This window comes from Lissotriton helveticus, chromosome 6, assembly GCF_964261635.1.
Source record: "Lissotriton helveticus chromosome 6, aLisHel1.1, whole genome shotgun sequence".
NCBI lineage: Eukaryota > Metazoa > Chordata > Amphibia > Caudata > Salamandridae > Lissotriton > Lissotriton helveticus.
Window position 1 is genome coordinate 1,345,870,148 of NC_136067.1, and position 27,879 is coordinate 1,345,898,026.

Here is a 27,879-nt window from a genome sequence, read left to right on the forward strand (position 1 = left end):
AGATCTAATAGTATAATGGCTGCTTTTCCTCCCTGGTCCAGCACAGTTCTTGTTTCTTCGGTCACTGCCAGCAAGGCTGTCTCGGTCCCATGTTGGGGACGAAATCCCGTCTGGGAAGCACATAGCAGATCGTTGGATTCTAAGCATTCCACTAAGATGTTGTTAATGTGCTTCTCGATCAATTTGCTCATCCAGGGTAACAGGGAAATAGGGCGAAAGTTAGCTAAGTTGCTTTGGTCCAGATTGGGCTTTTTTAAAAGAGCTCTGACCATTGCACATTTCCAAGATGTTGGAACTGTGCTCGAGATGATTGAGGTGTTAAGAACATCAAGAATGGCTGGACGGATTGAACCAATGACCGAAGTGTACACTCTGAAATTGTGCTTTTGAGGTTTTATATACTGCCGTCCTTTAAGTACTATCCGTTGTTGTGCACCAGGAACTGAAAAACTGTGTCAAAAAGTGAATGGTCGAAAATGGCACCACATCTGATGTAGAGAAGCTGTGTTTAGGTTTTCCTGGGCTCACCTTATTTTGAGTTATTATTATTGAGTTATTACCACCCTACGCTGTTGTTTAACCTTATTTACCTGTTTGCAATTGATAACGCTAAGGTATATAAGGCCCGCCCAAAAAATAAATCTACGCCATCTTCACCTGCCTGCTAGAACACAAATTGACAGGCTGCTTTTCTTTTGATTTCGTGGCCAGTGCCTAAGACCCTCACAATGGGGTGCAATGGAATTCACAACTTCGCATCGCCATCCAATACCGTTTACATTCCAGACAGTGGATAAACCTGGCTTTGACAAGCTAAAACTGTTTTTGCCAATTGGTGTCAGCAGGTTTTCTACTTGCCCAGTAACTTGAGTTATCATCATATTTTTGGCTCATATTAACGTCATTCTCTCCCAGCAGACAACTTAAAAATGGTATCCATCTGGAAAAAGGAGCAATGTATTTCAGTCTGTCTGGCCAGCTATCTCTCCTTGCCTCTATCACCTGCTAGATCCAAAATGCTTCCTTTCGTTTATTTAAGGTAAAGCGAGGACACATAAACACGTGGCGTGCACACAGCTTATGTACACCTAATTTTTCTCAAACCAGTCCTGCGTTCACGATGTTGAATTCCTGCTGGTTGTGTCTTTAATCATGGCCTTGTACACTTTTCAGCAGGCCAGTAGTTCTTTGTAATGGTATACAGCACAATATTCTCCCATGAGTAGGTCAGTTTGTGACATTGTGAAATAGAAGATACCACTCACACCCACACTCACTTATACACATGCACATTCAAACAGATACAAACACCTATCTGCCCAGTGATCTGTACTATGATTTGTTTTACAATCCACCATGGCTATGCAACAAACATCGCCTAAATCCATGACTCTCCCTGCAACTAGTGTACAATAGACAGTCCCCACATCACACATACAAAGCACTTTCAGTATGCCATAATCAGCTACTAAAAAGTACCTTCCACCCAACAATATTTATTACACACCACCTTTCAAAATCAGCTTATGATTTGCCTTGCTGAAGCAGAAAACAGTAGAGAAATTCACAGACACCGTTGTATAGATCCCCTACACCCCTTAAATCACCTCCTCATTCAAACCTACTTCCCACAATTTTATTTCGGGGTCAGTTTTATATAGCGCCAACATTACCCGAAGGTACAGGAGCACTTTGTATTACCACCAGTTACTTCATACAGGCGCACAGGTAACTAAATGCCTACACATTTAAACCTGCTTTTCACCATTTTATTTTAGGATCAGTTTTATATAGGACCTACATCACCCAAAGGTACTGGACTGCTTTATATAACCACCAGTTACTGCACAATATATTGCCTTGTTCAAAAACCAAGTCATAACACTTTTATGGAGTTTCTTTAACTTATATTGCACAACTGCTCACCAAGCTGAAGTTTGCCCCCAAAAACTTATTATTAATCACGTAGAAGAAACCTGTTGCATTTGCCAATGGTTGTTTACTTTTTCAAGCACGCTAGTACAACTTAGCTGCGATAACACTTGCAAATATAAACTTAGTTGTAACAGGGGGGCTTTTTAACCCTTTTCTGACTTTTGGCGTAAGGTGATTCCAAATGTAATTTGGACAAAAAACAAAAGCTTCTCAATCAATAAAGCGCTACTAATCAACCGGGAGGGTATTCAGTCGCTGAATGCAGCGGAGGACAAAATGTGGTCACAAGACATCATGGGCCAAGACTATAACAAGCAATAAATTGATTTGGCAGTCGGAAGGGTGTGAGTTGCATGAGACCAAATAAAATCTGGATCCATACAAGTACTGATGAAAACATCTCTATTTGTATGTCATAATTGAGTATATATTGTCACAGAGTATGACCAGAAGCAATGGTCCATAATACCAATAAGATAAGGTTCATTTGTTCACCGAGCAGGAGCAGTATCAATGTATTTATTATTCGTTGTTCGCCGCGCTTTGGTAAGTGGGAAAAAGTGAGGTAACAGAATAGACTGCATCTTTAGCTATAGTTACCTGCAAAGATGCAGCATCAACATGTAAATACTTCATCCATGTGGTATTTACGCAAGTTGAGAGAACCCATGATAAAGAGCCCAAAAGGGACCTGAAATGTGCAAAAATAGGTCTGAAAAATATTGGCTGTGAAAAAATTAAGGTAACCAATGCTAACTATGAAGCATGCAAGTGTGAAAGGGCCAACAAATGATGTCCGTGTAAAAAAAACAGGTGCTACACATGACATCAGGTGTGCGGTGGCATGCCCTATGTTATGCCCCACTCAGCATTGCAGAAAAAAAACATAAAAACATGTGACAACTCAGGTGCAGTATAACCATCCACAACGCTATATTGTATTGCAGTTGTATCTTGTAGCGTTTCATACCCTGATGAGGCACCAAGATGCTTTTCTGGACAGGTACCATGCTGCCCCATGGATGTGTGATGGTTGTGGTGTCCTGAGGACCAGCGATGCAGCTTATCGAGCTTTGCCTCGGTACCTAAGAGCAGAGATTAAGGTGAAAGGAGTAAAAGATAGGATGCTTTAGTATTAGTACAGGTTAATGGATGGGTAGAAAGTAGGGGTAGTCGGAATTTGCGTAGTCGCGCTCCGCAAAGCTCCGCAAAATGGTAAAAAATCCCAGCGAGCACGCAAAAGTTCCGCGAACACGTGGAATTGCTTGTTCTGCCAGTTTGCAATGCTTTTTTTCCTGTTCGCGAATGCTGTTTGCGTCCTCGGGGAGAAATATCTTGCGAACACGCATTTTGAAAGCGCGAACATCCAAAAATTCCGCTAAGCCGCGGATTGCGGAAAAAAAACCTGTAAATAGTAAATACTGGTTTCCAGCTCATTTTCTGAGACTTTAAACTGCCAACATCGATCAAGGGGCGTCAAAACACCCCATGACATGGGAATCAGCCTCTGCAAGCTTTTTGTTTTGTTTGGGAGACAGGTGCTTGGGAGCGGGCTGGGGTTCAAAAGTGGTTCCTTGTAGCTATTTCTCTGCACTAGGCCCCGCCCCTCCTCACACGGTGAGATTGGCAGGTATGCAGGCGTCGGGCTTCGCATACGAAAGTGTTCAGAAGCCTTGCGAGATTGTGCACAAACAAGCCTAAAGTGTTTTGTATCATACACTTTAACCCGTTGACCGCGGCGGGAATTCTGCCGTGGTGCGGGTGATTTATAACTGGGCGTGGTCAGGACAGCCCCCGGCCGTCCTCTGCACACGCCCACCGTGACGCCGGACTTAAACCACTTGGAGTGTGAATCTTTCTACGTGGTTTAAGCTCTGTTGAATACTGTAGAAAGTCTGCAGTCCACACAGAAGCGGCAGAGGAGCGACCAACTGGAATTCCACAAGCTGCTGCAGGTACCAAATGTATAAGCTCCTTCGGAGCGGCAAAAGAGAAGCATGGGGTGACTCACTGCACTCTTTCTGAATCCTGCCGGGCCACAATACCTGACTACTCTGAATGAGGGGGGCAGTCTCCTACAGAAAGCAAATGCATGTCACCTAATTGTAGTAAAATTAGAATATCCCTGCTGGAGATACATATTTGTTGACATCGACTGTGTAAGAGTGGATGGAATACAGTGCTTTAATTCTCATTCTACGTTCTTAGTCCATATCCATTTGAGGAGTTTGGTTCAAGGCAAAATGAACTTTAAGGAGAGAACAATGAGGGGGAAAAAAACAATATATTGCCCTCAGCAGTAGAAAAGGGAAAACGTCTTATGTACACTCGTGCGGGCTCTTCTAATGTGTTGTTTTCACTCAGTAATCAGAACCCATGCGGTGTCCTTGTATCAAAGTATTACCCTTTGGATGAAACAAGTGGATAATATGTGCCATATAGCACTAGGACTTTTGTGAACTCCTAGAAAATGACCGGTTTTATTAAAACCTTCACAGATGCGGTCATCCGCTCATACCAGGGGCGGCTCTAGGCTCATGGCGGCCCTGGGCAGGGAGCATAGGTAGGGGGCCCCGGAAGAGGGAGTCCGGGCGGGGCAGAGCGCCAAGAAAGGGGGGGGGGGGGGTCAGGGTGTTTGGAAATGGAACAGAGCCGGAGGCCGCCAAATCCCTGCCAGGGGCCGCCACGCATATATGTATCCATCCTCAGAGGATTATTATATTAAGGATATATATTGGCGTGGTGGCCCCTGGGGTTTGGTGGCCCTGTGCAGCTGCACCCCTTGCACATGCCTAAGGCCGCCCCTGCTCATACACACATTATATAATTACTTTGGTTAGAGATTATGACATTCACGCCATTGCCGACAAGAGGACTCGGTGATTAAGTGCTCGCCACTGACATCTGATGTGACCAACCGGTCACAGCGTTTAATTTCAGCAGGGTCAGCGCAGCCTTTCATTTTTCCAAGGTTGAAACATTGAGCCCTGTTTAATAGGGTAATAGTGATATGAAAACATGTTATCGTTGAGATAAAAACAGTATATTAGTGAGGAGTTGATATTGAGACCTATATTCATTCCAGTCACATCGGTCGCAAAGGTGTATAGAAAAGAGAACTAATCTGAATTATAAATTTAAGTAGTGAAATAATTTACACCTAGTTTAAATTAATCTTTAAACGATCTTGACTAAACTCGGATTAAACAAGCAAATGTTGCAGCCGAGGCTCCGGGCTTGACTGACATATACACAATGTTTCTGTTGCCGTGGTGCACAGGTTTGCACACAGTGCTGACACTACTTCTTTTAAAGCGTATTTGGTGATCACATTGTTCAAAAACGTATGTATTATTTTCAACATTGCCATTGATCAATTTCTGAGCCAAGTAAAAAGCAAAAGCAATTCTTTGAGGATGGAGTGTGGTAAGCAAGCAGCAAACCAAGCAGCAAACCAGTCGGCAAAGATTGAAAGAAAGGACATGCCTTAAATACTGCGAAGAACTGCTAAACCGGGATGAGCTAGTTTAAGATACTTAACTTGTTTTTCCCCAAAACAATTTATATGGATTTGTCGACGCTCTAATTAAAATAATTAAGAGGGCCAATCCAATACATTTTCGTGAGACAGAGTTTCAAGTTAAATCTCATTATTCAAAATTAAGACATTTGGGGAGAGAATGTGGCCTAATGGCTAGGGTGGTCAACTGGGAGCTGGGAAACCGGGTTCGAGTCTCGGCAGGGACGCTCAACATTCTGTGATTCTGGGCAAATCACTTAATCTCCCCGTGCCTAACAAAAATGAATGTGCCCATCTGTAACGTAACTGGTGCTCATGTAAAGCGCTCTGATACCTTCGAGTCTAGTTTGCGCTATATAAAACTACCAAAACCAACAAAGCATTTGCAATGAAATAGGTCTCGCATTAGATAAATGTAGAGCTATTATCTTTGCAAATGGAAAAGAAATGTGGATTCCGCCTGCCTTTATTTTTTTATTTATTGACTTTTGTAGAAATGGTGGCACGCGCACTTTAGCAGTAGATGCTTAAAGCTAAGCGCGGCATGCCGCTATTGCTACCAAAGTCAATAAATAGAAAAACTAGTGCACAGCGTGAGGAAGCAGCGGAAGGTAGCATGTGTGGGTTGGCAGTATAGAGAGGAGACAGGTAGTGTGAGGGAGGATTGAGAGACGGCAGTGGTATTGCGAGATGAGACTGGATGATGTGATTGTGAGAGATGAAAGGGGAAGTGGGTATGTGGGGGAGAGATGACAGTGTCTACTTGGGACATACGGAAGTGGAGCACTAACAAAAACTGCCTAGTGAGCAGGAATAAGTTTCCTTACTCTAACTGTTGTCACATTGAAAGGCTTGCTGAATTGACATAAACGTTATGATTTTAAAATCAGGACCTCCTATTTAACATGAGTTCCATGAATACCATTTGGCATTACCCCCAACAAGCAGCACAACCTCCTCTTAAAAATCTCAGGCGGCATTTGCAACTTTTCAAACAGGGAATGCCCGTGCTGGTGATCTATGGTGGTTACTGCCCCTCCCCCTCGCAGCACCCCACTCGAGTTCAGTGGATAAAGCGATGGCTTTACCAGGTGAAATGGATCCCTCCCCAGATGAACCTGGCACTAGTCAGCTCTCACTGCCTGCTCCTACTGCAGCCAGACACTGAGACCCATTGTGTCCCATATGCTTGGGCTCATATCCTCACCTGGCTGTTATTGAACCCTTTCGCCCACCACAAATCTCAATCGCCCCGGAATATGGGAGAGGAGCAGAAAGCCAGCTACGGAAAGAAAACCTTAATATGGACAATATCGGCACAGCTTGTCGGTGTATGATGATTCTTATAATGCAACTTAGAGTTGGCTGTTTACAGCCAATTCAGAAATAAAGCAGCCTGTTTTTTAACGTTTCGCAATGGCAGGGCTCAGCAAGGCACTCTAGCAAGACACTCTACTCGTCTTAGTTTGGGGCCAGAATGCAGTGCCTAGGTCGTGGGCCAAGGCCTAGAATGGTTTTGTGAATTTTTTTTGGAGCAAAGCCTGAGAAGACGGATTTATTATAGATGTTATATATCCCGCTCAGTTGTATTGCTGGTACTCTTAAGTACTTGTCTTCTCTTCAAACTGCCGTCTTCCTTTTATAATAGCTTGGTGCAGCCTTACGTGAAACTGGAGAAAGTCAGTGATGTGTGGCATAACTGAAGATGGGCATAGAGGGGGATGTCACAATGAAATAGGGCCCCTCGGTCAATAGAAGTAACAGAAACGAATAATTGAATCTCGTCCATCATAGCTATCCTTCTACCGTTTGCCTTATTTTAATTTTACCAATAGAATGTCGTCGCAGCGGCGACCCCTCTCCCCCACCACTACAAGCACTTAGTGATGTCGCGTAGGGCCACCGCACACCTAGCCGAGGGTATCGCATGATTAGGCCTATGGGCCGTGCGCCCGCATGCCGACATGGATCCTACTGCAATCTACACAAAGCACTGGGCACAGCGCAGGCGCACCGATCTCAGGGGAACGAACGGCTACGTAGAATGTCGTCGCAGCGGCGACCCCGACCCCCCACCACCTCAAGCACCTAGTGATGTCTCTTAGGGCCACCGCACACATAGCCCAGTGTATTGCGTGCATTAGGTGGGTGGGCTGTGCGCCGCATGCAGACACGGATCCTACTGCACTCTACACAAAGCACTGTATGCTTTTGTACCGTGAACGAAATACGTGTAAAAGTATGAATCTTATTGCATGTTTGATTACCTGATAAAAGGAGACAAGGAGAGAGAATTGTTCCTAGGTTTTCGAGAGTGCTTTGAACACAAGATGAAGGCTCTCCATTTTGGCCCATCAACAGCTACTAAATTAAACATCCAAAACAAATGCACCACAAAGGAGCCGACGCCGGAATCGAAACCAGTGGTGCGCGCGCACTACAGAGGAGCAGGGGCCAGGGAGCCTGTCGTCTGTGCCGCGCTGATGCGCGTCCTAGACACAGACGGGAATGGTTGGAGCAAAGGCCGGACATGCGCCCGCCTTTGCCCAATTGTGTGCCCTTTTTTAAAAAAAAACACACGCTGCAGCCAATGCCAGCCTGCGAAAGCAAAACCACACGCACAAGCGTGTGGTTAGCTTTCTGAAGCCCATACAAGAGGCTTCGCGCTGCACTAGCAGTGCTACGCACTGCAACGCTCGGCGCGAGACCTGAAAAAGATCATGATAGGCTGCAAAAGTGTTATGTTAATCAATACCAATCATTGTCTCAAGAGCACCCAGAGAAACACATACATATAAAAAAGCTTGTTCACATAAAAAGTGTTAATATCAAAATGAGGGGGGGACAGGGAGCCAAAAAGTGGTCCAGTACCTTTGCTCCAAAGAATTCATATATCAAATCAAGAGGGTAGCTGTTCATATGATGTAATTGCAGGTTGGATAAGTGTTGTGAAGGCCGGGTGAGGGCATCACTTCCTAATTAGGAAGTGCCCATCTTCGTGTTTGCATCTGCTGACTCTCAGTAGTGGGGCGATGCTCCTCCGCCCTAATGGATGAGCTGCTCCTGCCCTTTTTGCAGATGGCCCCCACTTTATGCCCCTATTTGGACTACTAGATGCTGGTTTTCGAGACTGACAGTGAATCCTAAAACTAGGGCCCTAGTTTCAGTGCTCTTTCCCCAAAACTGATAAGTGTGAATTGGCGACTCCAATTGGCAAGGACTTACCCAGGGCATGGCTGGTAAAGGGGTCCCAGGGCTTGCAACACTGTTTGTGCCACCCTAAGTGACCTAAATAAGCTACTGACAGCAGTCCTGCCATTTCAGACCACAGGAGCAGTGCAAACTGCTCGAACCTGATTTTGCCCTCACTATTTATGGCCAAGACAATGCACTGTCTTTGATATATATCAGTCACCTCTAAGAAAGGCCTCCGAAAGCCCAGGAGGGAGGGTGCATTATTTTAAAGGTGTGGGCACATAAGCGCACGCTTATATGTCCCTGTCTTGCCCTTTACCATTAAAAGACACTATAAGTGATAGATGGTCTTTAGGATAACATGTTTTGGCACCTGGGCAAACTTGAGGTTGGCAGTTCCATTATGGTACTTCCTAACTATGTAATGTTTATTATTAAGCAATTTGCCTTCTCACCCCTTAAATGAATCTCGAGTTGAGCAAGATGGGGCATGTACCCAGGTGGCTATCTTTGAGGTTGCCCACCTGGTTGTCCCAGCTTCCCTGTGTTCTGGCGGGAAACCTGTGCTGGCTGCTTCCAAGACATGATTTTAACATCCTGCCATGCAATGTGATCACTTTCAGGAGTCAGAAAGAAAGGCCTGAGCTGAAAGGTCACACCGCGGGCTAGTGAACTAGCACATCAGGGCAGTGAGATTCAAAGGCTACACCGCCTCTGATATGCATCAGGGCTGACTCCTTGAGGAGGAAGCAGCCCTCCCCCAGCCCCAGACTTATTTAACACCCAGGCAGTTAGGAAATTAGGTTTGCAGGGAGGTGTACAACCCGAGAGGGCTAGCCACACCTTCAGGGTGAGCAGCCCAATCTGTACACTGAAAGAAGGGTTCTGCCTTTTTGAGAATTGGCAGAACACAGGATTTTGGGTAGAAAAGGTGATCCTCACCCCTGGATGTGGTCATCTCAGGGGCAGACTAGATGTAGGGACCATCAGCCTATTGGCCACTGTCTTCCACACTACTTCCTCCCCTAAATCTAGCATTTAAGCGACTCTCCTGATACCATAACCTCAGTTCTGAACATCCTGCATCCAAGAGGACAAAGAAGGGACCCTTTTGCATCTTTTTCGCCCGCAGCACAATTTCAGCGGTAAAAGCTGCTTTCCTGCAGCTCCTATTCAGCACCACGGACAGCCACAACAACTCTGCACCCGAGCTCCATGGCCCAGGTAAAATTGAACTGACTATTGTGGCTTGGTCCTGAGACTCGCATCACATTAACTATTCAAGCGTTCCATGCAATTTGAACTGAAAGTGACCGTTTGTCACTAGTGGGTTTTCCCACTGACTGCAAGGTTAAAGTTTCACTGCACTATTTTTCACTGATTTTATATTGCTTCAAAACAACTATAACTCCGGTTATATGTTTGCTATTCCATTTGTTTTGGTGTCTAAATTAGGATAAAAATGCTCTTTGTTTTTATTAACCCTTTAAGTGCTGCTGTCGGCCAACGGTCGTCACGGGCACTACCTCCCCAGTGCTGCGTGCGACCGTTGGACGTCCATTCAGCACTGGATAATGGACAGCGCAGCACTGGGGAGGTATATTTACGAAGCTCCTAAGGTGTTAAATGGTGTTGGATTTCTCTTGAGTCATTTCAATTACTTATTGTCCATGTTGGTACTCTGAAATGCTTAACACATGTTCCTCTAGTAAGACCTGAATGCTCTTTGCTACACTACCAGGACTGAGCTAAGGATTTATTAGTGTGAATCCAATGACCATCTTCGAGGTTTGTAAGAGTACTGCATGGAGAAGCCAAACCAGCATCACCACATAATACTCTACCTTCCTACAACTCCCCCACACCCGAGTTTGGTACACCCTTGTGCAGTCTCCATAGAGAACACATCTTTTCATAAACTTCACTGTTTTAATTACATTTTATTTTTAAACCTAATCCTAAATACCAGGTTCCACATAAATTACATTATGAATACCCATATATTTAGTCCAGTTAATCGTCTCCTTGTTAAAGCACTTCAGAATTAATTCCCTAAGCACAAGAATAGAGCACCAAGTAGTAGTTGACCATGAAGTGGGAATATTGTTTTGATCAATGCCACTGAGGCCTCTCTTCCTTATTATACTGTATTGTATTATATTGTAATTGCATTTATAGAGTGTTCCACACCTCTGACCTTAAACCACCTTTCATTCCGGATTCTGTCCTAGATGCTGTATTGAGACCTTGACCCTCCAAACAATCAATAATATTTTAAATACAACAGGGATTGCCTGTCTCCTGGTAAAGTTGGAGTCATTCACCACCATTGACCATGGCACAGTATTCTCCATTTCTTGCAGCAGAGTGAGAATTAGTGGTCAAGTTCTGAAATGGCTTGTATCTTTCCTGTCTTCCAGATCACAATTTGTTAAATTAGGCTCTTTCAAATCTCCTATCTTTCCTGTAAAATGTGAAGTTCCTAAGGGCTACAATTTTCTCCTCTCTATTTAAACTCAAAGTGAATCACTTGGTCAGAAGCTCCCAGAAAAAGAAATCTCAAAGCTGACCATACAAAAAAAGCTTAAAATATGTAATCAATGTGACAATACAACCTTGAAGCTCTCCCTCAACACTCACTCGAGTCCAAAATTGCTTTCTCAATTCTCACACTTCAACACTGCTTCCAAACTATCCCTCTCTGATAAATCACTGACTTTCATTACCAGCAAAAGCTAGCAATTTACCTCACACTGCAAAACTTTAGAACTTCTTAATGCCAACTAAATTGTGCATTTCTTATATTAACTTCATAAAAGCAGTTCAGGCACTAGTAGTTTTTATTACCTTTAACTGGGGCACTACCATTATCTCAGATCCACGGAAATACACTTTGGCTGTAGTGAAAGCCCTTCTCCATGTGACAGATCACTTTGTTAAAGGCCCAAAAAGATCAGCCAAATAATCCTCCAGTTCTAAAAGAGCTGTTTTGGTCGCCTTTGAAGCCAAACTTGAGTATAAAATGGCCTACACCACACATAAAGCGCTACATCTCCACTTCTCTAGATAATTAAAAAGCACGCTAAACGGGAAACGGCCATAAGCACGAAGTTTTTACCACGTTGTGGCGATACCGTACATTTTTTAACATGTATATGTCCTTTCAACACATGCCTTCACTACGCATTTATGGTAAATTGGTGGGTGTGAGGTCTCCCTCCACAAATGCGAGATAACTTTACTGTACTTGATCAGTCATTGGTTGATGTTACTGTACTGTTAGTTCTGAGGCGCTCCTCAGTGGCCTTGGCCTAGGCACACACTACACAAATACTACTAATATATACATACATAATAATACTTGGCTGATATTCCACAAATGTTTCTCACCGGTTCTCCATGAACATTCTCACAGCTTTGCCGTTACAAGCTGGGCATATGTTTGACTTGACAGTGATTTTTTTCAGAATAATGTACCTTTGCACACATAGGGTTCCATACTTAGAAATGTACGCCCATAAATTTCCACTTGCAACAGTATCCATGCTCAAATGTATGCAAGCACAAGCTCGTGGGGTATAATATACTGGTATGCTTGTGTACATTTTCAGCATTCAGTTTTGTATAAATCTGAAAAGTCAGAAACTTAAAGAGGTGAAGCTTACATTTCTAAATGCAGACATTTTTTACTCTACTTTTTTGGGGAGGGTTTCATTTTTTGGCTTTTGAGAGGGGAAATGGCGCAAAATAGCACCGATTTTGTACTATGTGTACTATTAGTGATACTGAAGCTGTTAACACCCTGTCAATATGGTAGTAGTGAGAGTCTTGGATGAGGCCGAAGAAATTCAACTCTGGAAAATCAGTCTAATGATAGCTCATCAAGAGTCATTCAGGGAGCTACCAGCAAGCCACTGTTGCCATGGCAATCTTGTTATTCACCGCTGCCCATGACTAACAAGATTGTTAATTAAAATGCCATCAATAATGAAATTGTTCCAACAAAGAATTGCACAACAAGAGTTGCCCGTTGCCTTGCGCATTTTAGTTTTTTTGTAAGATAAGTTAATATATGTTTTATGTTATCAATAAGTAACACGGAGAGACTAAAGAGGTTTCTCTTCCATCAGTTTTGCACTGTTCAAGTTACCAGGATAGAAAGTGAATGACTTCCGCATTCAGTTAGGAGTCACTTTAAATCTAGAATGCTTCTGCATTTTCCTCTTTTTGGGACTTCTTCCTTCTGACCTTTTTCGATTTTACATCTCCTCTTACATGCCTTCATTGGTTTACCGATACTTGTCATACGTCAAGAATAAATGTTTGTTTATTCACATTTACCTTACTAAATTAGTAAGATCCTCTGGATGTATTTATTGGTGTTGGATTTCCCTGGATTATGCATTGTTTTGGGATATAACAGGGAGACAAACCATGTATCTTATGAAACATACTTAATACTTTGTCACGTGTCACAAACAAGCAAGAATTATGCTATTCTCTCAGACACAGAGCGCCCTGCTGATTTGCGCTGCCTTGCGTGGTTTGGCAAACTTAACAGAGTTAAGTAATAAAATACGGGACATATTACCAAGGGCAAGTATCGCCGCTTTTTCGGCGAATTGTGCCGAGAAAGCGGCGATACTGCTAGAGCCCTATTAACAAGGGCATTTTAAAGCCTGGCGCAAGCCCACTTTGCATGTCGGCCATAAACATCGCTAATGACATGCAAAGTGGGCGTTCCCACGTCCAACCACATGTAAAATGTGGTCGGAGGTGGGAACACCCTATTACCTAGGCAGGCGTTGGGAAAGGGAGACCTGCGATAAACTCGTTTATCGCAGGTCTCCCAACGCCTGCTCTGACCAGGTGTTAGGGCATTGATAACATGGGAGAGTGGATCATAAAGCTGAATCCACCCCACCATATTACCAAGGAACACATTAGATCGTGAAAACAACATTTGTTTTCATGCGCTAATGTGCCATATCGCCGACTATCGCCGGATTTCAATTCGCCTACGTGATGCGCATTGATAATTGCGTGCTAAAAAGGCGATGAAATCCGGCGATAGCCGGCGATATGGGGATGTGCGTTTACTAACGCACTTCTTGGTAATATGCCTCTACATTTTTTAAAAACGAATTACATTGCGCGTGCTGCTTCGCTGATTGCAATCAGTGTGAAGTGTTGAGTGACTCACATTTGGGGAGCTGTCCCCCTAGGACAGCTTCCCCTTCGGGTATCGTTTTGGTGGCCTCGAGGGAGCAGGTAGTGATCTGACCATGCCTGCTCCCCTGATGTATTTGCAAAAGGGAAAACCTTTTTAAAGCAACACCTGGGCATTTAAATGTGTTGAGAAAAAGTTTATAAATTGGGAAAGCAATGCAGGGATGGAGGTCTGCTGTGCCTTGCTGCCTCCATTCCTCTACTTGCAGCCAATCGCAGGGAGGCACAAACGGAGACCTGCCTAATCAATATTCATTAGGCAGGTTTTTTGAGAACACCTGAGAATTTACAGTTGCAGAAGCAACCTGGTAGCACATGGATCGAATCACAAATTGCATTCCCATTGTGTAAATTTCATACCCCTCATCTGCAATTTACATTGGACCCTACTATGGCGGTTGCCACATTAAAGAGGTGAAGGGCACTGGCGTAACGAAAAGTGAGGGGGCCTCCCTGCACGGTACGTAGAGGGGCCCCCTCCGGGCTCAATCAGGAGCTCTCCCGGTCAGAGTTCAGTGCCGAGGGGGCCCCTTGGAGCTAGAGGCCCCACCGCACCGCGTGGGCTGCAGGGGCCTGTGTTACGCCCCTGGTGAAGGGGCAGGTGGAAGGGGTGCGGGAGAGTGCAGGAGGGGGAGCGCACACAGGGGGGGGGTTAATACATTTAAAAAATTAATATAAACACTTACCTGCAGCTGCCACCCGCCTCCCACGTCGCGTCTTGTCCTACCTGGTCCTAGCAAGCACTGGGGCCTCATCACGGACTTCCTGTGCAATCCCCGTGCTGTTCTCATACTATGAGAGCAGTGCTGGGATTTGCCTGAGCGGGCTGGAAAGACGCCCCGCTCAGACTGTGGAAAAACCTCAGTGCGCATGTGTGTTTTGGCCGGCCTGAGATGGCGGGCCAAACACATATGCGCACTTAGGCAGCGCACATAGCACTCCTTAACCCCCTTCCCTGCCCGTCCATGCACGAGCTGGAGCAGAGCTGGCAAATAAAAAAATAAAACGATGCTAGAACATCCTTTTGTTTTTAATTTGGTGGCTCAGAGCCAGGCTGTGGGGCCCCAAGATTTCGATTGTCCAGGTACCTGAGAAAGTCATGCTCTTCATTAATAAGGGCTGAATCGAGGACCACTTAAACTCCTTACTCGGATTATATCAGGCATCATTATCACATGGTGGTGAGAATTTATATTTACTATCAGGAACCCCTTGCACTGAGCCAAAATAATCCAAGAAAGAGATCATCTGGAGGCCCACACACATTATCTTTTTTGACACACACATTTTTGGACAGAGAAGTGTCTGACCGTCTTTTCTGCTTATGTGTAAAACAAAACTCTAGTTTTACAGCAATTTAAGAAACCTATGACCCATCCATATCGGAATTTCTCTTCATTATGACAAAAGCTGAATTTTTGACAGCGGAAAGACGTTTTACCCATTTCCTCCTTAAGGCTATTCAAATTAAGAATACATTTTTTCATAACTAAGTTATACTGACAAATTGTATGGTGTACTATGAAAAAGCACTTTTAAAGAATTAAGATATATCTAATTATTTTACCCATTCTGTGACTATGCGTTGATACATAAGGGACACAGTTTGGTGGATTCCCAACGATGAACCACCCTGTGGTCAAGTGCCTATGTGTGGGCACCCTGACTGCCCTGCACATAGGCACTTGACCACATTTCCTAATCCAGAGAAAAGAGACCTAATTATGAAATTGTGTTATAATTGTAGGACAAAATGTCTGGAGGAATGGCAACAGAAGAGCAACACATTTTCTAAAAGCAATGTAAAATTGGTGTAGTCACAAAGATGATATAATATATTATAATGTCTCTGGGTGCTTTAATATTTTTTTTTACCCTACTTAAAAGACTAGCTGTATGGACTGCATATAATGAATGGCTGTGTTGTCGCATTCAAGGCAGACACTTTAGCACATTCCTCTGTCTTACCAGATTTTAACCACAATAGCAAGGGCCTTTAGTAAATATTAATTTAGTATTTTGTCTTGGACCTCTGAATAACTCTAAAGAGTCCAGGTTATGGTATTTCTGCCAGAGAAATCCTAATGCTTACTGTATTAAAACTGGAAGCAAATTTCAACATTTTGATCCCTTGACACAACTCATGCATAAAAAACATCCTAAAATAAGACCATAAGAGTTCCAAGGGGTTCATTTGGAACTTAGACCACTGGCTACCACAAAGCCCCACCTGCCTGCCTCAATTTGCAAACATTGGCCACTTTTGTAGGTATCTCATTCACTGATGGGGCGCCACTTTTATTGTGGTGCTTGGGCCTATTTTTCCGTCCTATTTTCTGTATGAGTCCGCCCTGTTGGAATTTTTTTGGGAGGTACATGCTATCATTAACTCATCTATGAGGATAAGCTCAATACCAGCACATTAAAAAAAAGTAGGATTCTTATTTGTTAAAAAAGCCAAATCTGAATTCTGAGGGGCATATTACCAACGATTAGCGATATTTATCGCTAACGATGCTTAGCAACTAATTTTTTAACGCTAAGCATCGCCGGAAATTATTGCAGAGATAACTTGCTATTAGCAAGGTATATCTCAGTAGTGATAAAAATCCTTACGCTAACTGCCAAATGAGAGATTATCGCTGGAAAACCAACGATAATCTCTTGACGTTTGGCGTTAGCTTGATGATAGGGGCTCACAAACTTAGCCATGATATCCACCTTCCATAGGATATCATGGCTAAGTCAGGAAAATACCAGGTGTAAAAAAAGCAGTGCTAACCGCGGTTAGCGCTGCTTTTTTTATCACTAACAGGGTTAGCGAAATCCTTGATAATAGGAGAAATGTCTCTTAAGAACATTTCTCCTATTATTTTTATCTGGAATCCCCCTTTGCATCTCATTAGAGATGCAAGGGGAAGCGTAGAGAAAAAGGGTGCTAACATGCAAATTTGCATGTTAGCACCCTGTTGCTGATAGGGAGATAATTTTATCTCCGCTTTCTTGGCTTTTAAAGCCAAAAAAGCGGAGATAATCCCTTGATAATATGACCCTGAATTCCTTGCGAATTACAGACCAGTCCCTTACTTGTGGAGCTTTTGGGTCACGCTGTGTTTAATCAGCTCTCATCATTTGTTGACTATCAGAATCTCCTCCATTCAATGGATTCTGGTTTCAGAGCAGGAAGCAATAGAGAAAATATGGTCAGTGCAGTATGATTTATGAAGCTTGTCTGACCTTGATACAGCAGCAGAGCTGATCTTATTAGATTCAGCAGCCACATTTGATACCAGGGAGCAGCCTATGTTCATTGATCGTCTCACTAGTTTCAGTATCCAGGATCTGGCTATGAAATGGCTTCAGAGTTTTCTGCAGGGTCCATAGCTCAGGTTTAACTTGGCCCTTTTTTATCAGAGGCAAGGCCTGGACTTGTGGCATCCTGAACTTGTGGTACACTCCCTTCATCACGTCCCTAGCGTCGGGAAACCTTCGGGTAGCTGTGTGCTCTATAAACTTAAATATTATAATAATAATAATAATAATAATCCCGAAGTGTCTCCACTGTTGCTGTTCTAGCTGTATATGGTACCGCTGTTGCTGTTCTAGCTGTATATGGTACCATCAGAAAACCTTATTAACAGTTCTCATGTATGCAGATGACACACACATGTTATTTGTGGTAGATGGCAACTCTAGTGTAAGAGCCACGAATCTTTATAATTACATGGCTAATGGCTAATGTCTAGTGATGGATGTTACAAAATCAGTTCTAACTGAATCGAGGGAAAACAGAAATCCTTCTCCCTTTCCAAAAATTCCCTGTCTGGGACCATAGATTCTGACCCACATCCTTGGGCCACAAACCTACTCCACTGCAGTGTGCTAAGAAACGTAGAATCAAATTGGGCTCAGGCTACTGCTGGTCTTGAAAAGTATTTTTAAAAGGATTATCCATCTTTTCTCTGTCCAGCACAGATGACAGATTATCACTGCCATCATTTCGGCTTGGCTGGATAACTGTAATACAGTATGCTCGGTTTCCAACTAAAGCTGTCCATAATCTTTTGTTGGTACAAAACACAGCAGCTAGAATATTGTTTCAAGGCTCAAAAGTTTGATTTTATATCTGCAGGTCTCGTCAAATTGCACTGGTTACCAATCTGCCAAAGGGGTTACATTTAAATCACAATGCCTTACTTGTCCATAAAGTGCTTTCTAGCAGTAAGACCGGACCAGTGTCCAAATGATTACTATTTTCAACCCGAGACACAATCTGCGTTCAGAAACAGCCTTCTTGCTGAATGTTCCCACGTTCAGAAGTTACCATGATGCAGGCAGTAAAATTGTGGAACACCCTCCCAACGAAGCTCACGGATGCAACCTCATTTTTGAGCTTTAGGAAACTGTTGAAGACAGTAAATTTCACTTTAGGTCTACCCCATTTAATGAAGTAAATTGGACCTTAGATGCCCCCGCCCTTGCCAGGAGTAAGTTTCATAATGGTTTCATGATCTGAAAACGAAGTAACATATGGCTGCAGCTGTAGGGAAGAGGCTAGATGCACACATTCAGGGTAGTGCTCTTTTGTCTTAGAATCCAATAAACCAAATTTAAAAGAATACACTTGTTTTGGATAAAAAATTACTTATTTAAATATAGTTTTCATTTTATTTATTTATTTATTTAATGCGATTTTATATAGCGCGAACATTACCCGAAGGTGTCAGAGCGCTTTACAAAAGAACCAGTTGCGTTACATAAGGACTTTGGATTACATGAGTTACTTAAGAGATACAAACAGAAAATAATTGCAAATGTACAAGGTGTAAAGTCACTCAAGGAAGAGATAAAAACAGGAAAAATTGCACATGTACAAGTTAAAAGTCACTCAAGGAAGAGATACAAACAGATAAACTCTAAAATCACATGGGAATGGTAGTAAGCCCAAAAGTCTACTACATACACTAGTGGATAGAATATACTGTCCCGTTAGATTTTCTTTTCTAATTTGTACCTTGGTGGCGGCGTTTGCCAATAATCCATGTGGTTGTTACTCTGAACCAAACTCGTCACAACAACACAGTCATACAAAGATGTTTCCAAGCTTTTCCATAAACTAAATAAATGTTGCACAACCCCTACCAAATTTATGGGCATATTTACAAGCCTGTATCATCACAGGAAAGTCCCTTTTTGTGATGCTCCTGTGGCGTAAAGTCCTTCACCTTATTTACAACGCGGTGTTAAGCCACTTAATGTAGCTTAACGCTGCCTTGTGAATAAGGCCCCCTTTCACACTACACTTAGTGTGAAAGGGGTGGGCAATGGGGATTCCGGAGGGCATTCTGCTGCAACACCCATTGATTTGGACGCTGCCCCCTATTTACAAGGGTGGGGTAAATAGGAGGCAGCGTCAAAGTTAAGAGCAGGAAAACCTAGTCTTAACATGGCCAAACAATGAGAAATGCTTAATTTCTCTTCGCTTTTGCTGTTTCTATGGTGCTGTATTGTGCAGCAGACATAGATAAAGCAAATCGACATGAATGATTGTGTATGTGCAGGAAAGTGCCCCTTCCTGCACATAATCATAAAAAAATGACGTTTTGCAACTTCTATGTGTGCTTCACAATGCAGCACACATAGGAGTTAAAAAACTACATTTTGGATTGTTTATGTGCAGGAAAGTACACCTTCCTGCACATACACAATCATTCCCTCCAACGCAGACACCCTTGCAGTATGGTGCAAGGGTGCCTGCGTTGGTGCTAGGGAGCCAGATTTTGCGCTTTTTTTAGGCTAAATGCAGGGGTGTACGCCGAATTCTTGTGAATACAGTGCATCCCTGCGTTGTCAGAATGCCAGAGCGAGGCGTTAACAACGTTTGAATAACGTCACGCTTTGCCATTCTGTTGTAAATATTCCCTTGAGTGTAAACATCTAAAAGTTGAATATCAAATAGTGTGACGGATCAAAAGATCACTCTTTTTTGTGAACTACTGCCTTTCAACGAGTACATGAGGATCCTGATAATATTATACTGTTATTAAAAAAAGTGCGGTTAAGATGGGTACCCAAAAATCAGAGTCAGATTTCAGAACCATATTCGGACTACCATTTGGTACTCATGGATAGGATAATCTTGCTTTATTTGATGCAGCAGTCTCTTCAACAATATAAACTGCTGTATCAATTGTAACTAAGCCACTGATATCTAGTGTATTCCTCTTAATTATAATTATCATTGAAGACCATTTAACTGGCTGTATTTCTACATTCTTTTCCCTAACAGTGTTATAAATAGGACATTCTACCTTCACTCCCTGAAAGGTGATCATTTTCAAGGCAGACATTTGCCCTCGATTCCTCGGATACCTGTATTATTTATTTTTCAAAGAAGAAATTTTGAAGTGCGTTTTCAGACAGCGGTGTTTCTCTGCCGAAGCCAAGGAACCCTTTTCTCAACCAGAATGCTTTCTTCTTATACTTTGGAGGACTTTTAGGGTTCCTGCTGGTCACTGAGATTCATGCTTCAATATAACTGTTCTTTAATATATTAATTTGGGTGTTGTATAACAAAATTGCTAAACAAATTCTCTTGTTAATTTACCCAACACCAGTTCATGAAGGGTAAATCTCGGTGAGCAGTTTAAGGATTAAACCCTGTTAGGTCTCGTCTGTTGCTTCGCACTTGCGAGGGGTATTGTTTACAATAAAGGACTTGGAGTTCGACCATTTCTTACTGTATTTTGGCTTCCTTGGCAGTCTACAATGCTGCCTCCTATTTGGCGAAGGCATACCAGGCATCACTACCTTTTCTTTCTGAGGATCAAGCTTAGATTGATTCAACTTAATTAGTGTCCATCCACTGAACACACTGTTAGTGAAGTAGGCGTTTCAGGACACTTCCTCTGTTTCTGGTGCTGCTTTCTACATTTGTTCTGTTTCCAAACGCATTTTTGGATATTTGTTATCTATGCCTGCATCTTTTGGCTACTTGTACAACTAAAATAAAATTACATTTTACGTGGGTTGGATTAAGCCATTTTAATGTATAAATGCCACACTAACAACACATTTACACCTTCATGATGCTTGCCTTCACATGCCTTTTGTTGTTGCCTTTCAGTCATGTATCTCCTATGGGCCTCATTTCTTTGCTTTGATTTTATGTTTGGTTCCTTGGTTAAGTTACTTGCACCCACAACTGTACTACTCTATGCCACTCTACTCTACGCTACTCCACTCTATGCCACTCTACTCTACGACACTACACTCTATGCCATTCTACACCATTCCACGCCACACCAATCTATTCCAATCCACTCTATACTACTCCACTCCATTCTGTGCCACTCCACTCCACTTTACACAATGCCTCTCTGTTCCACTCCACTCCATGCCACTCCAAACCACGCCACTCTTTTCCATGCCACTCTACTCTACGCCACTCTCTTCCACTGTACGTCACTCCACACCACTCTACATCACTCCATGCCACTCTACTCCACTACGCACAATGTGATTCTGCGGTACTCTAAGCCACTCCATTCCACACAGTGCCACTCTACACTACTCTACTCTATGCTATTTACTCTGTGGCACTCCACACTATGCTACTTTATGCCACACTATTCCACTCCATGTCACTCTACTCTACACTACTCCACTCTGCGCCCCTCTACTATATGCTACTCCACTCTATGTCTCTCTACTCTACACCACTCCACTGCTTTCCATGCCACTCCACTCCCTTCTACGCCACTTTACTCTATACCACTCCTCTACATGTCACTCTAGGCTACTCCACGCCACTCCACCTAATGCCAATCCTCTCTACGCCACTCCCCTCCACTCCAGACCACTCTACGCCACTCCACTCCACTCTACGACACTGCACTCTATGCCACTCCACTCTACACCACTCCATTTTATGTCACCCTAGTCTGTGGCACTCTACTCCACTCTACCACACTCCACTCCATTCTATGCTACTATACTCTACACCACTCCAGTCAGTGCCACTTTCCTCCATACCACTGTACTCTACACCCATCCATGCCACTCAACTCCACTTTACGGCACTCTACTGTACGCCAATCCACTCTGCACCATTCCAATCTACTCTATGCAACTGTACTCTCCATCACTCTGCTACTCAATTCTATGCCACTCCACTCTACACCACTCTGCTTCACTCCACTCAACTCTACGCCACTCTACTGCTCTCAACTGTACTCTACATTACTCTACTCTATGACTTGCACCTTTACTCTACATCGCTATACTCTATGCCACTCCACTCTATGCAATTCTACTCCACTCTCCTCCACGCCACTTCCTCTATGCCACTGTCCTCTACACTACTCCCCAATACGCCACCCTACTTTGCTCTCCTCTATGCCACCATACGCCACTCTATGCCATGCCACGCTACCCTATGCCTCTCAACTGTACTCTACAGCACTACTCTGCCCTACTCCACTCTATGCCATTCTGCTCCACGGAAATAATACAAATGTAGTGGGGTCATTAACCTTTGCTGCTATCAAATATGCTATGAAACAGATACAACTATGACAGTCTTAAGTTCTACGCACGTGAGTATGTGCAGTGCGTAGTGAAATGATTTAAGCATCAATTTTGTAATCTTTTACACCTAATAAACACTAACAGGCATCTTATTTAATAATGTTTTAAACAGCATGACTCTGCTGCTTCCTGAATAGAGTTTATTGCTCACAATTTATGACTGTGTGGGAAGCAAAAATTCATATTCTAATTTCCACACCAGTGTTCATTCAGTTTTCCCCCCATCTGTTCTGCAGCTATAAAATATCCTGTGTCGTCAGGAAATCTGTTTGGCATAAAAATGTAGATTTGATTAATAATTGTAAACCATCAAAACTATGTTAACCACAATAAAGAGCGCGTGGTGTCGAAAATTGACAGTCTTTCTTTTGTGTTTTTAATTCCAGGCTCAGCTTTCTCAAGCATTAAGTGGAGTTTCAGACAAAGCAAAGGAAGCTAAAGAATTTTTGGTTCAGCTGAAAAATATATTACAACAGATACAGGTAACATTTGAACGCATAAGCAAGGTGTTTGAAGACCAACTAAGGGGGGATAATGTGTGTTTCAGAATAAATGCTATATTGAGGAACTGAAGTACTACTTGGGTTCTAAAAAATGTCCATGAAGTGATATAAAAAGGGAGACATCATTGTTTGGAGTCTGCTGTGTGACAAGTTTGATGTATTGTGCAGGACTGATCGACACAAAATGGTAGATGACATACACAATACATTGTAGTAGTAAACTGAAATCTGGAGAGACTTTAAGGAAGTAATTTTAATGAGGATTCCATATCTGATATTTTTGGGTTATTTCTTCATTCATGGTTTTCTATAGCGTGGACCATGCTTTATTATACATCGGAGTGCCTTACAATTTGAATATGGTCTTCTACATGTGTTATACATTTTATGGTTTAAATTGGATATTGTTGTAACTGATAACAATACACCCACCTACAACCACTGGCTGGCGGGGAACTTTGTTGTCACTATCAAGTTTTATTAAATCAAATACAAATGAGATGAATGATAAAGACAAACAGGGAGAGTCCGAGAAGAGTAGAGGAAAGCAAAGATAAGAATGAGATCAACTGGAGAGAGGAGAGACAGGAATCCACCCACTATTCAGGGTAAGGCCTGGTAGGGACTTCGGGCTGATTTCCCTTCGGGGAAGAGGGTGGGGCCACAGGAGGCGTCACGGGGAATCGCAGAACCCTACGGTATCGGGGCAGGTAAGATCAACAAATTCAGAGGAGAAGTACGCCACAGTGGACCCCCAAGTCTTGTCAAAGTTAGGCAACGTGCGGTTGATCCCAGCTGTGATCCGTTCCATCCCGACCACTTCCCACAGTCTGTGCAGCCAGTCTAGCTTGGTCGGGATACTATTTGTACCCCATTTCGCCAGGAAAGCCTGCTTGGCTGCTTCCACAGCCAAAGTGATCACCCTACCCCTATAGGAGCTTAGAGGGTATGTGAGGGGGTCAGAAAGTCCCAACACAATATAGCTGGGAAATCTAGGGAGTTCTGTCTGGTATATGTTGTCAACTAAAGGCAATATGGAATCCCCAAAATGACTGTATCTTGAGGCAGTGCCAAAGAATAAGAGACAAAGTGCCCACCTGACCGCAATTACGCCAACAAAGATCACTGCTGCGAGGCCTCCACTTGGTAGTACATGCCGGGGTATAATACCAATAGTGTGCAATTTTTAGGAGCATCTCCTTCCCTGAAGTGCTGCACGATGATGCCCGGGCCCTGTGTATAATGTCTGCCCACTCTTTTGGGGAGAATTCCCTATCCAACTCCGATTCCCACCTATGCTGTGCTGGGTAGGGTTCTTAACCTTGTTGAAGAAAATTATAAATGTCTGACAAGAGACGTTTATTCGAAGTGCGGGTGATGTACCAGATCTCGAATTTTGTAAGGAGCCGACTCGCATGTGGATGGACCTGGGGCTGCGTGCCCCAGTGGTGCAGCACTAAGTACTGCCAGTATGTCTCCTTGGGGATCCCGTAGTGAGCTACAAGTTGGGGGAAGTCCATAATACCCTGTACATCAAAAAGGTCGCTAATACGTTTACAGTTTGCTTCTTGCCATTTCAAGTAGGCGTTCCCTGTGAGAGCCTGGGGGAAATCCGGGTTCCCAATGAAGGGGGTCAGGGGTGATATAGCCATAGATAGTTGACATTTTCCTGCACCTTATCCCATATCTTCATGGTAGCACGTGGGACCGGTGAAAGATAGACGCCCGGTGGGCGATTTCGCCAGGGGAGCCAGGGAACCTTCCATTTGTGAATCCCCGCCACATCCCTGTCCATAAAGCACCAGTGCTTTTCGGACTCTAGTTGATACCATTCCACCATCCAGCATAGTTGTGCCGCTTCATAGTAGTGGCCCAGATGGGGGACTCCAAGACCTCTGTCCTCCTGTCGCAAGTACGTGAGGTGTCGGGCCATGCGCGGTTTCTTTCCTCCCCGAATGCAGCCATTACTCAGTTGTTGCATTTGGACCAGTATCGTGGGCGGAGACGCGGTAAGATCGTCATTATAATAGCGGCTATCTTGCTGAGCCATGAAGGAGCGTGCTTCATCCAGTTGTTTAGTTCCTTACGGGCCTTAGCCAGCATTTCCAAGTAGTTCACCTGGGCCGTCTTCGCAGTGCTCGAGAAATCCCGGAGCCCCAAATACGTGATGTCGCTGACCGCCCAAGAAAAGGGGAAGAGCCGCGACAGTTGATGTTGGTCTGCTGCCAGGATCGTGAGACTCAGCGCCTGGGATTTCTTCAAGCTAATTTTGAATCCCGATGCTGCACTAAAGGCGGCAACCTCCGCCAACAGGGGGGGGAGAGAGAGCAACGGATTGGATAGGAAAAGGAGCACATCATCTACATATAGCAAAATCTTATGCTCCCTAGCTCCCAGCCAGATCCCGGTGACAGCAGGGAGTTGGCGAATTCTTTCTGCAAATGGTTCCATGTAAAGCGCGAAAAGGAGAGGGGAGAGCGGGCACCCCTGTCTCATGCTGCACCTGATCTGGAAGGGCTGGGAGAGCACCCCATTGGCCTGAATGCGGGCTTGCGGCCCTTTGTAGACACAGTTCACCCATTGCCCGAACCGTTCCCAGAGTACGAAGCGGCATAGGACCTGTTGCAGGTAGGGCCAGTGGACTCGGTCAAACGCCTTCTCAGCATCCACCAATAGGAGTATCGCCGGGATCTGGGTGCGCTGAGTCTTATCTAATAAGTGGCACAGTCACAGAGTCCCATCCCCACAACTACAATCTGGAATAAATCTCGACTGCGGGGCAAGTCGGGCCGCCAGGATGCTGGTAAAAATCTTCAGGTTCACGTTCAGCAGAGAGATGGGGCGGTAGGAGGTGTACTCCCTGGGGTCCTTCCCTGGTTTAGGTATGACCACTACTTCCGCCATGGAAATCAATGGGGTAAGATTCCCAGTGGTGCTAAAAGTGTTGAATAAAGTGGTAAAAAAGGGGGTGGTGATGGACGGAGCATCTGAATCAATCAAACACTCACACCTAGTCAAAAGATCTGGGTTTAATCCATCACCGTTCTTTAACCCACTCTGCCACCTCAGTTCAGACATGGCCATATGCAAATCAGTCTAACCCTGTGCCTCATAGGAACAGTCCAGCCTGAACTGCCAAGCCATGCCTTCCCTGGACCGGAAACAAGCTTCAAAGGACCGGTTTCTGGCATTTCAGCCGTCTTCAGCCCGGCTTGCTTGAATCCAGTGGCAAAGTGAGCAAGGGACTCACGTCTGAGCATACCCTGCCAACTTATGGCGAACAAAGTGGTACAAAAGGGGGTGGTGATGGACGGAGCATCTGAATCAATCAAACACTCACACCTAGTCAACAGATCTGGGTTTAATCCATCACCGTTCTTTAGCCCACTCTGCCACCCCAGTTCAGACATGGCCATATGCAAATCAGTCTGACCCTGTGCCTCATGGGAACAGTCCAGCCCGAACTGCCAAGCCGTGCCTTCCCTGGACCGGAAACAAGCTTCCAAGGACCGGTTTCTGGCATTTCAGCCGTCTTCAGCCCGGCTTGCTTGAATCCAGTGGCAAAGTGAGCAAGGGACTCACGTCTGAGCATACCCTGCCAACTTATGGCGAACAAAGTGGTACAAAAGAGGGTGGTGATGGACGGAGCATCTGAATCAATCAAACACTCACACCTAGTCAACAGATCTGGGTTTAATCCATCACCGTTCTTTAGCCCACTCTGCCACCCCAGTTCAGACATAGCCATATGCAAATCAGTCTGACCCTGTGCCTCATGGGAACAGTCCAGCCTAAACTGCCAAGCCATGCCTTCCCTGGACCGGAAACAAGCTTCCGAGGACCGGTTTCTGGCATTTCAGCCGTCTTCAGCCCGGCTTGCTTGAATCCAGTGGCAAAGTGAGCAAGGGACTCACGTCTGAGCATACCCTGCCAACTTATGGCGAACAAAGCGGTACAAAAGGGGGTGGTGATGGACGGAGCACCTGAACCAATCAAACACTGACACCTAGTCAACAGATCTGGGTTTAATCCATCACCGTTCTTTAGCCCACTCTGCCTCCCCAGTTCAGACATGGCCATATGCAAATCAGTCTGACCCTGTGCCTCATGGGAACAGTCCAGCCCGAACTGCCAAGCCATGCCTTCCCTGGACCGGAAAAGACATAAAGATCACTGAAAAACATCAATGACGTCTTCCAACAGGAACAGACAGCACCACCGTGCAGGGTTCCATGTGTCTGGCTGTCGGTCATCACCATCCTGAAGGTGGGGCTCCCCCACCAAGACCGATGTCACAAGTCACTGGTCATGGAGACGTCATGGGAGCATCAAAACTCGGGACCTCAACCACCAGGAGCCCTCGGCGGTCTCAGTCCTCAGGGGACTCCCGGCTCTGCAGCTGACTGAGCAGGGCATGCCTCTCCCGCTGACATTCCTCCTCCAAAGGCCTCGTCTGGGCACTCTCCTGGGGCCCCGTCTCCTGCCCGCTCTTGACTGTCTCCCGATCGGTGGACCTCCCGCCGTCGCCTCCGAATCCTCTGGCACCATCAGAGCGTCACCAAGTATGGCCTTTGCCTCCTGCACAGTCCGCAACCCCTGCATTTCATTGTTTCAGACGAAGGTCAGGTGGAATGGCTGTCCCCATCGGTACCGAATCCCCTGCTCACGGAGGAGGGATGTGACTGGATGCAGTTCCCTGCGCCTCTGCAGGGTGAGGGGCGAAAGATCCTGGAAAACCCCCACATGAAGGCCCTCGAATTCCACCATCGAGCAATCCCTTGCGGCGGCCATGATTATCTCCTTCTGTTGGTAGGAGTGTAGGCAGGTCAGAATGTCCTGAGGCTGGCCGGGGCCCGAGGCGGGCTGCCCAGCCCGATGCGTGCGATCCAACATGACCTCCTTGTCTCG

The 27,879-nt window shown here is 44.6% G+C and overlaps 1 protein-coding gene across 1 annotated transcript in view; it reads left to right on the forward strand.

The window, feature by feature from the left end:
- Positions 1–27,879, forward strand: part of TRIM67 (tripartite motif containing 67) — a 380,811-nt gene that overhangs the window by 120,567 nt on the left and 232,365 nt on the right. Inside the window, exon 2 of the mRNA XM_078646984.1 lies at positions 22,855–22,950. Within this exon, the coding sequence (XP_078503110.1) occupies positions 22,855–22,950 (96 nt within the window). The remainder of the gene's footprint in view (positions 1–22,854; positions 22,951–27,879) is intronic.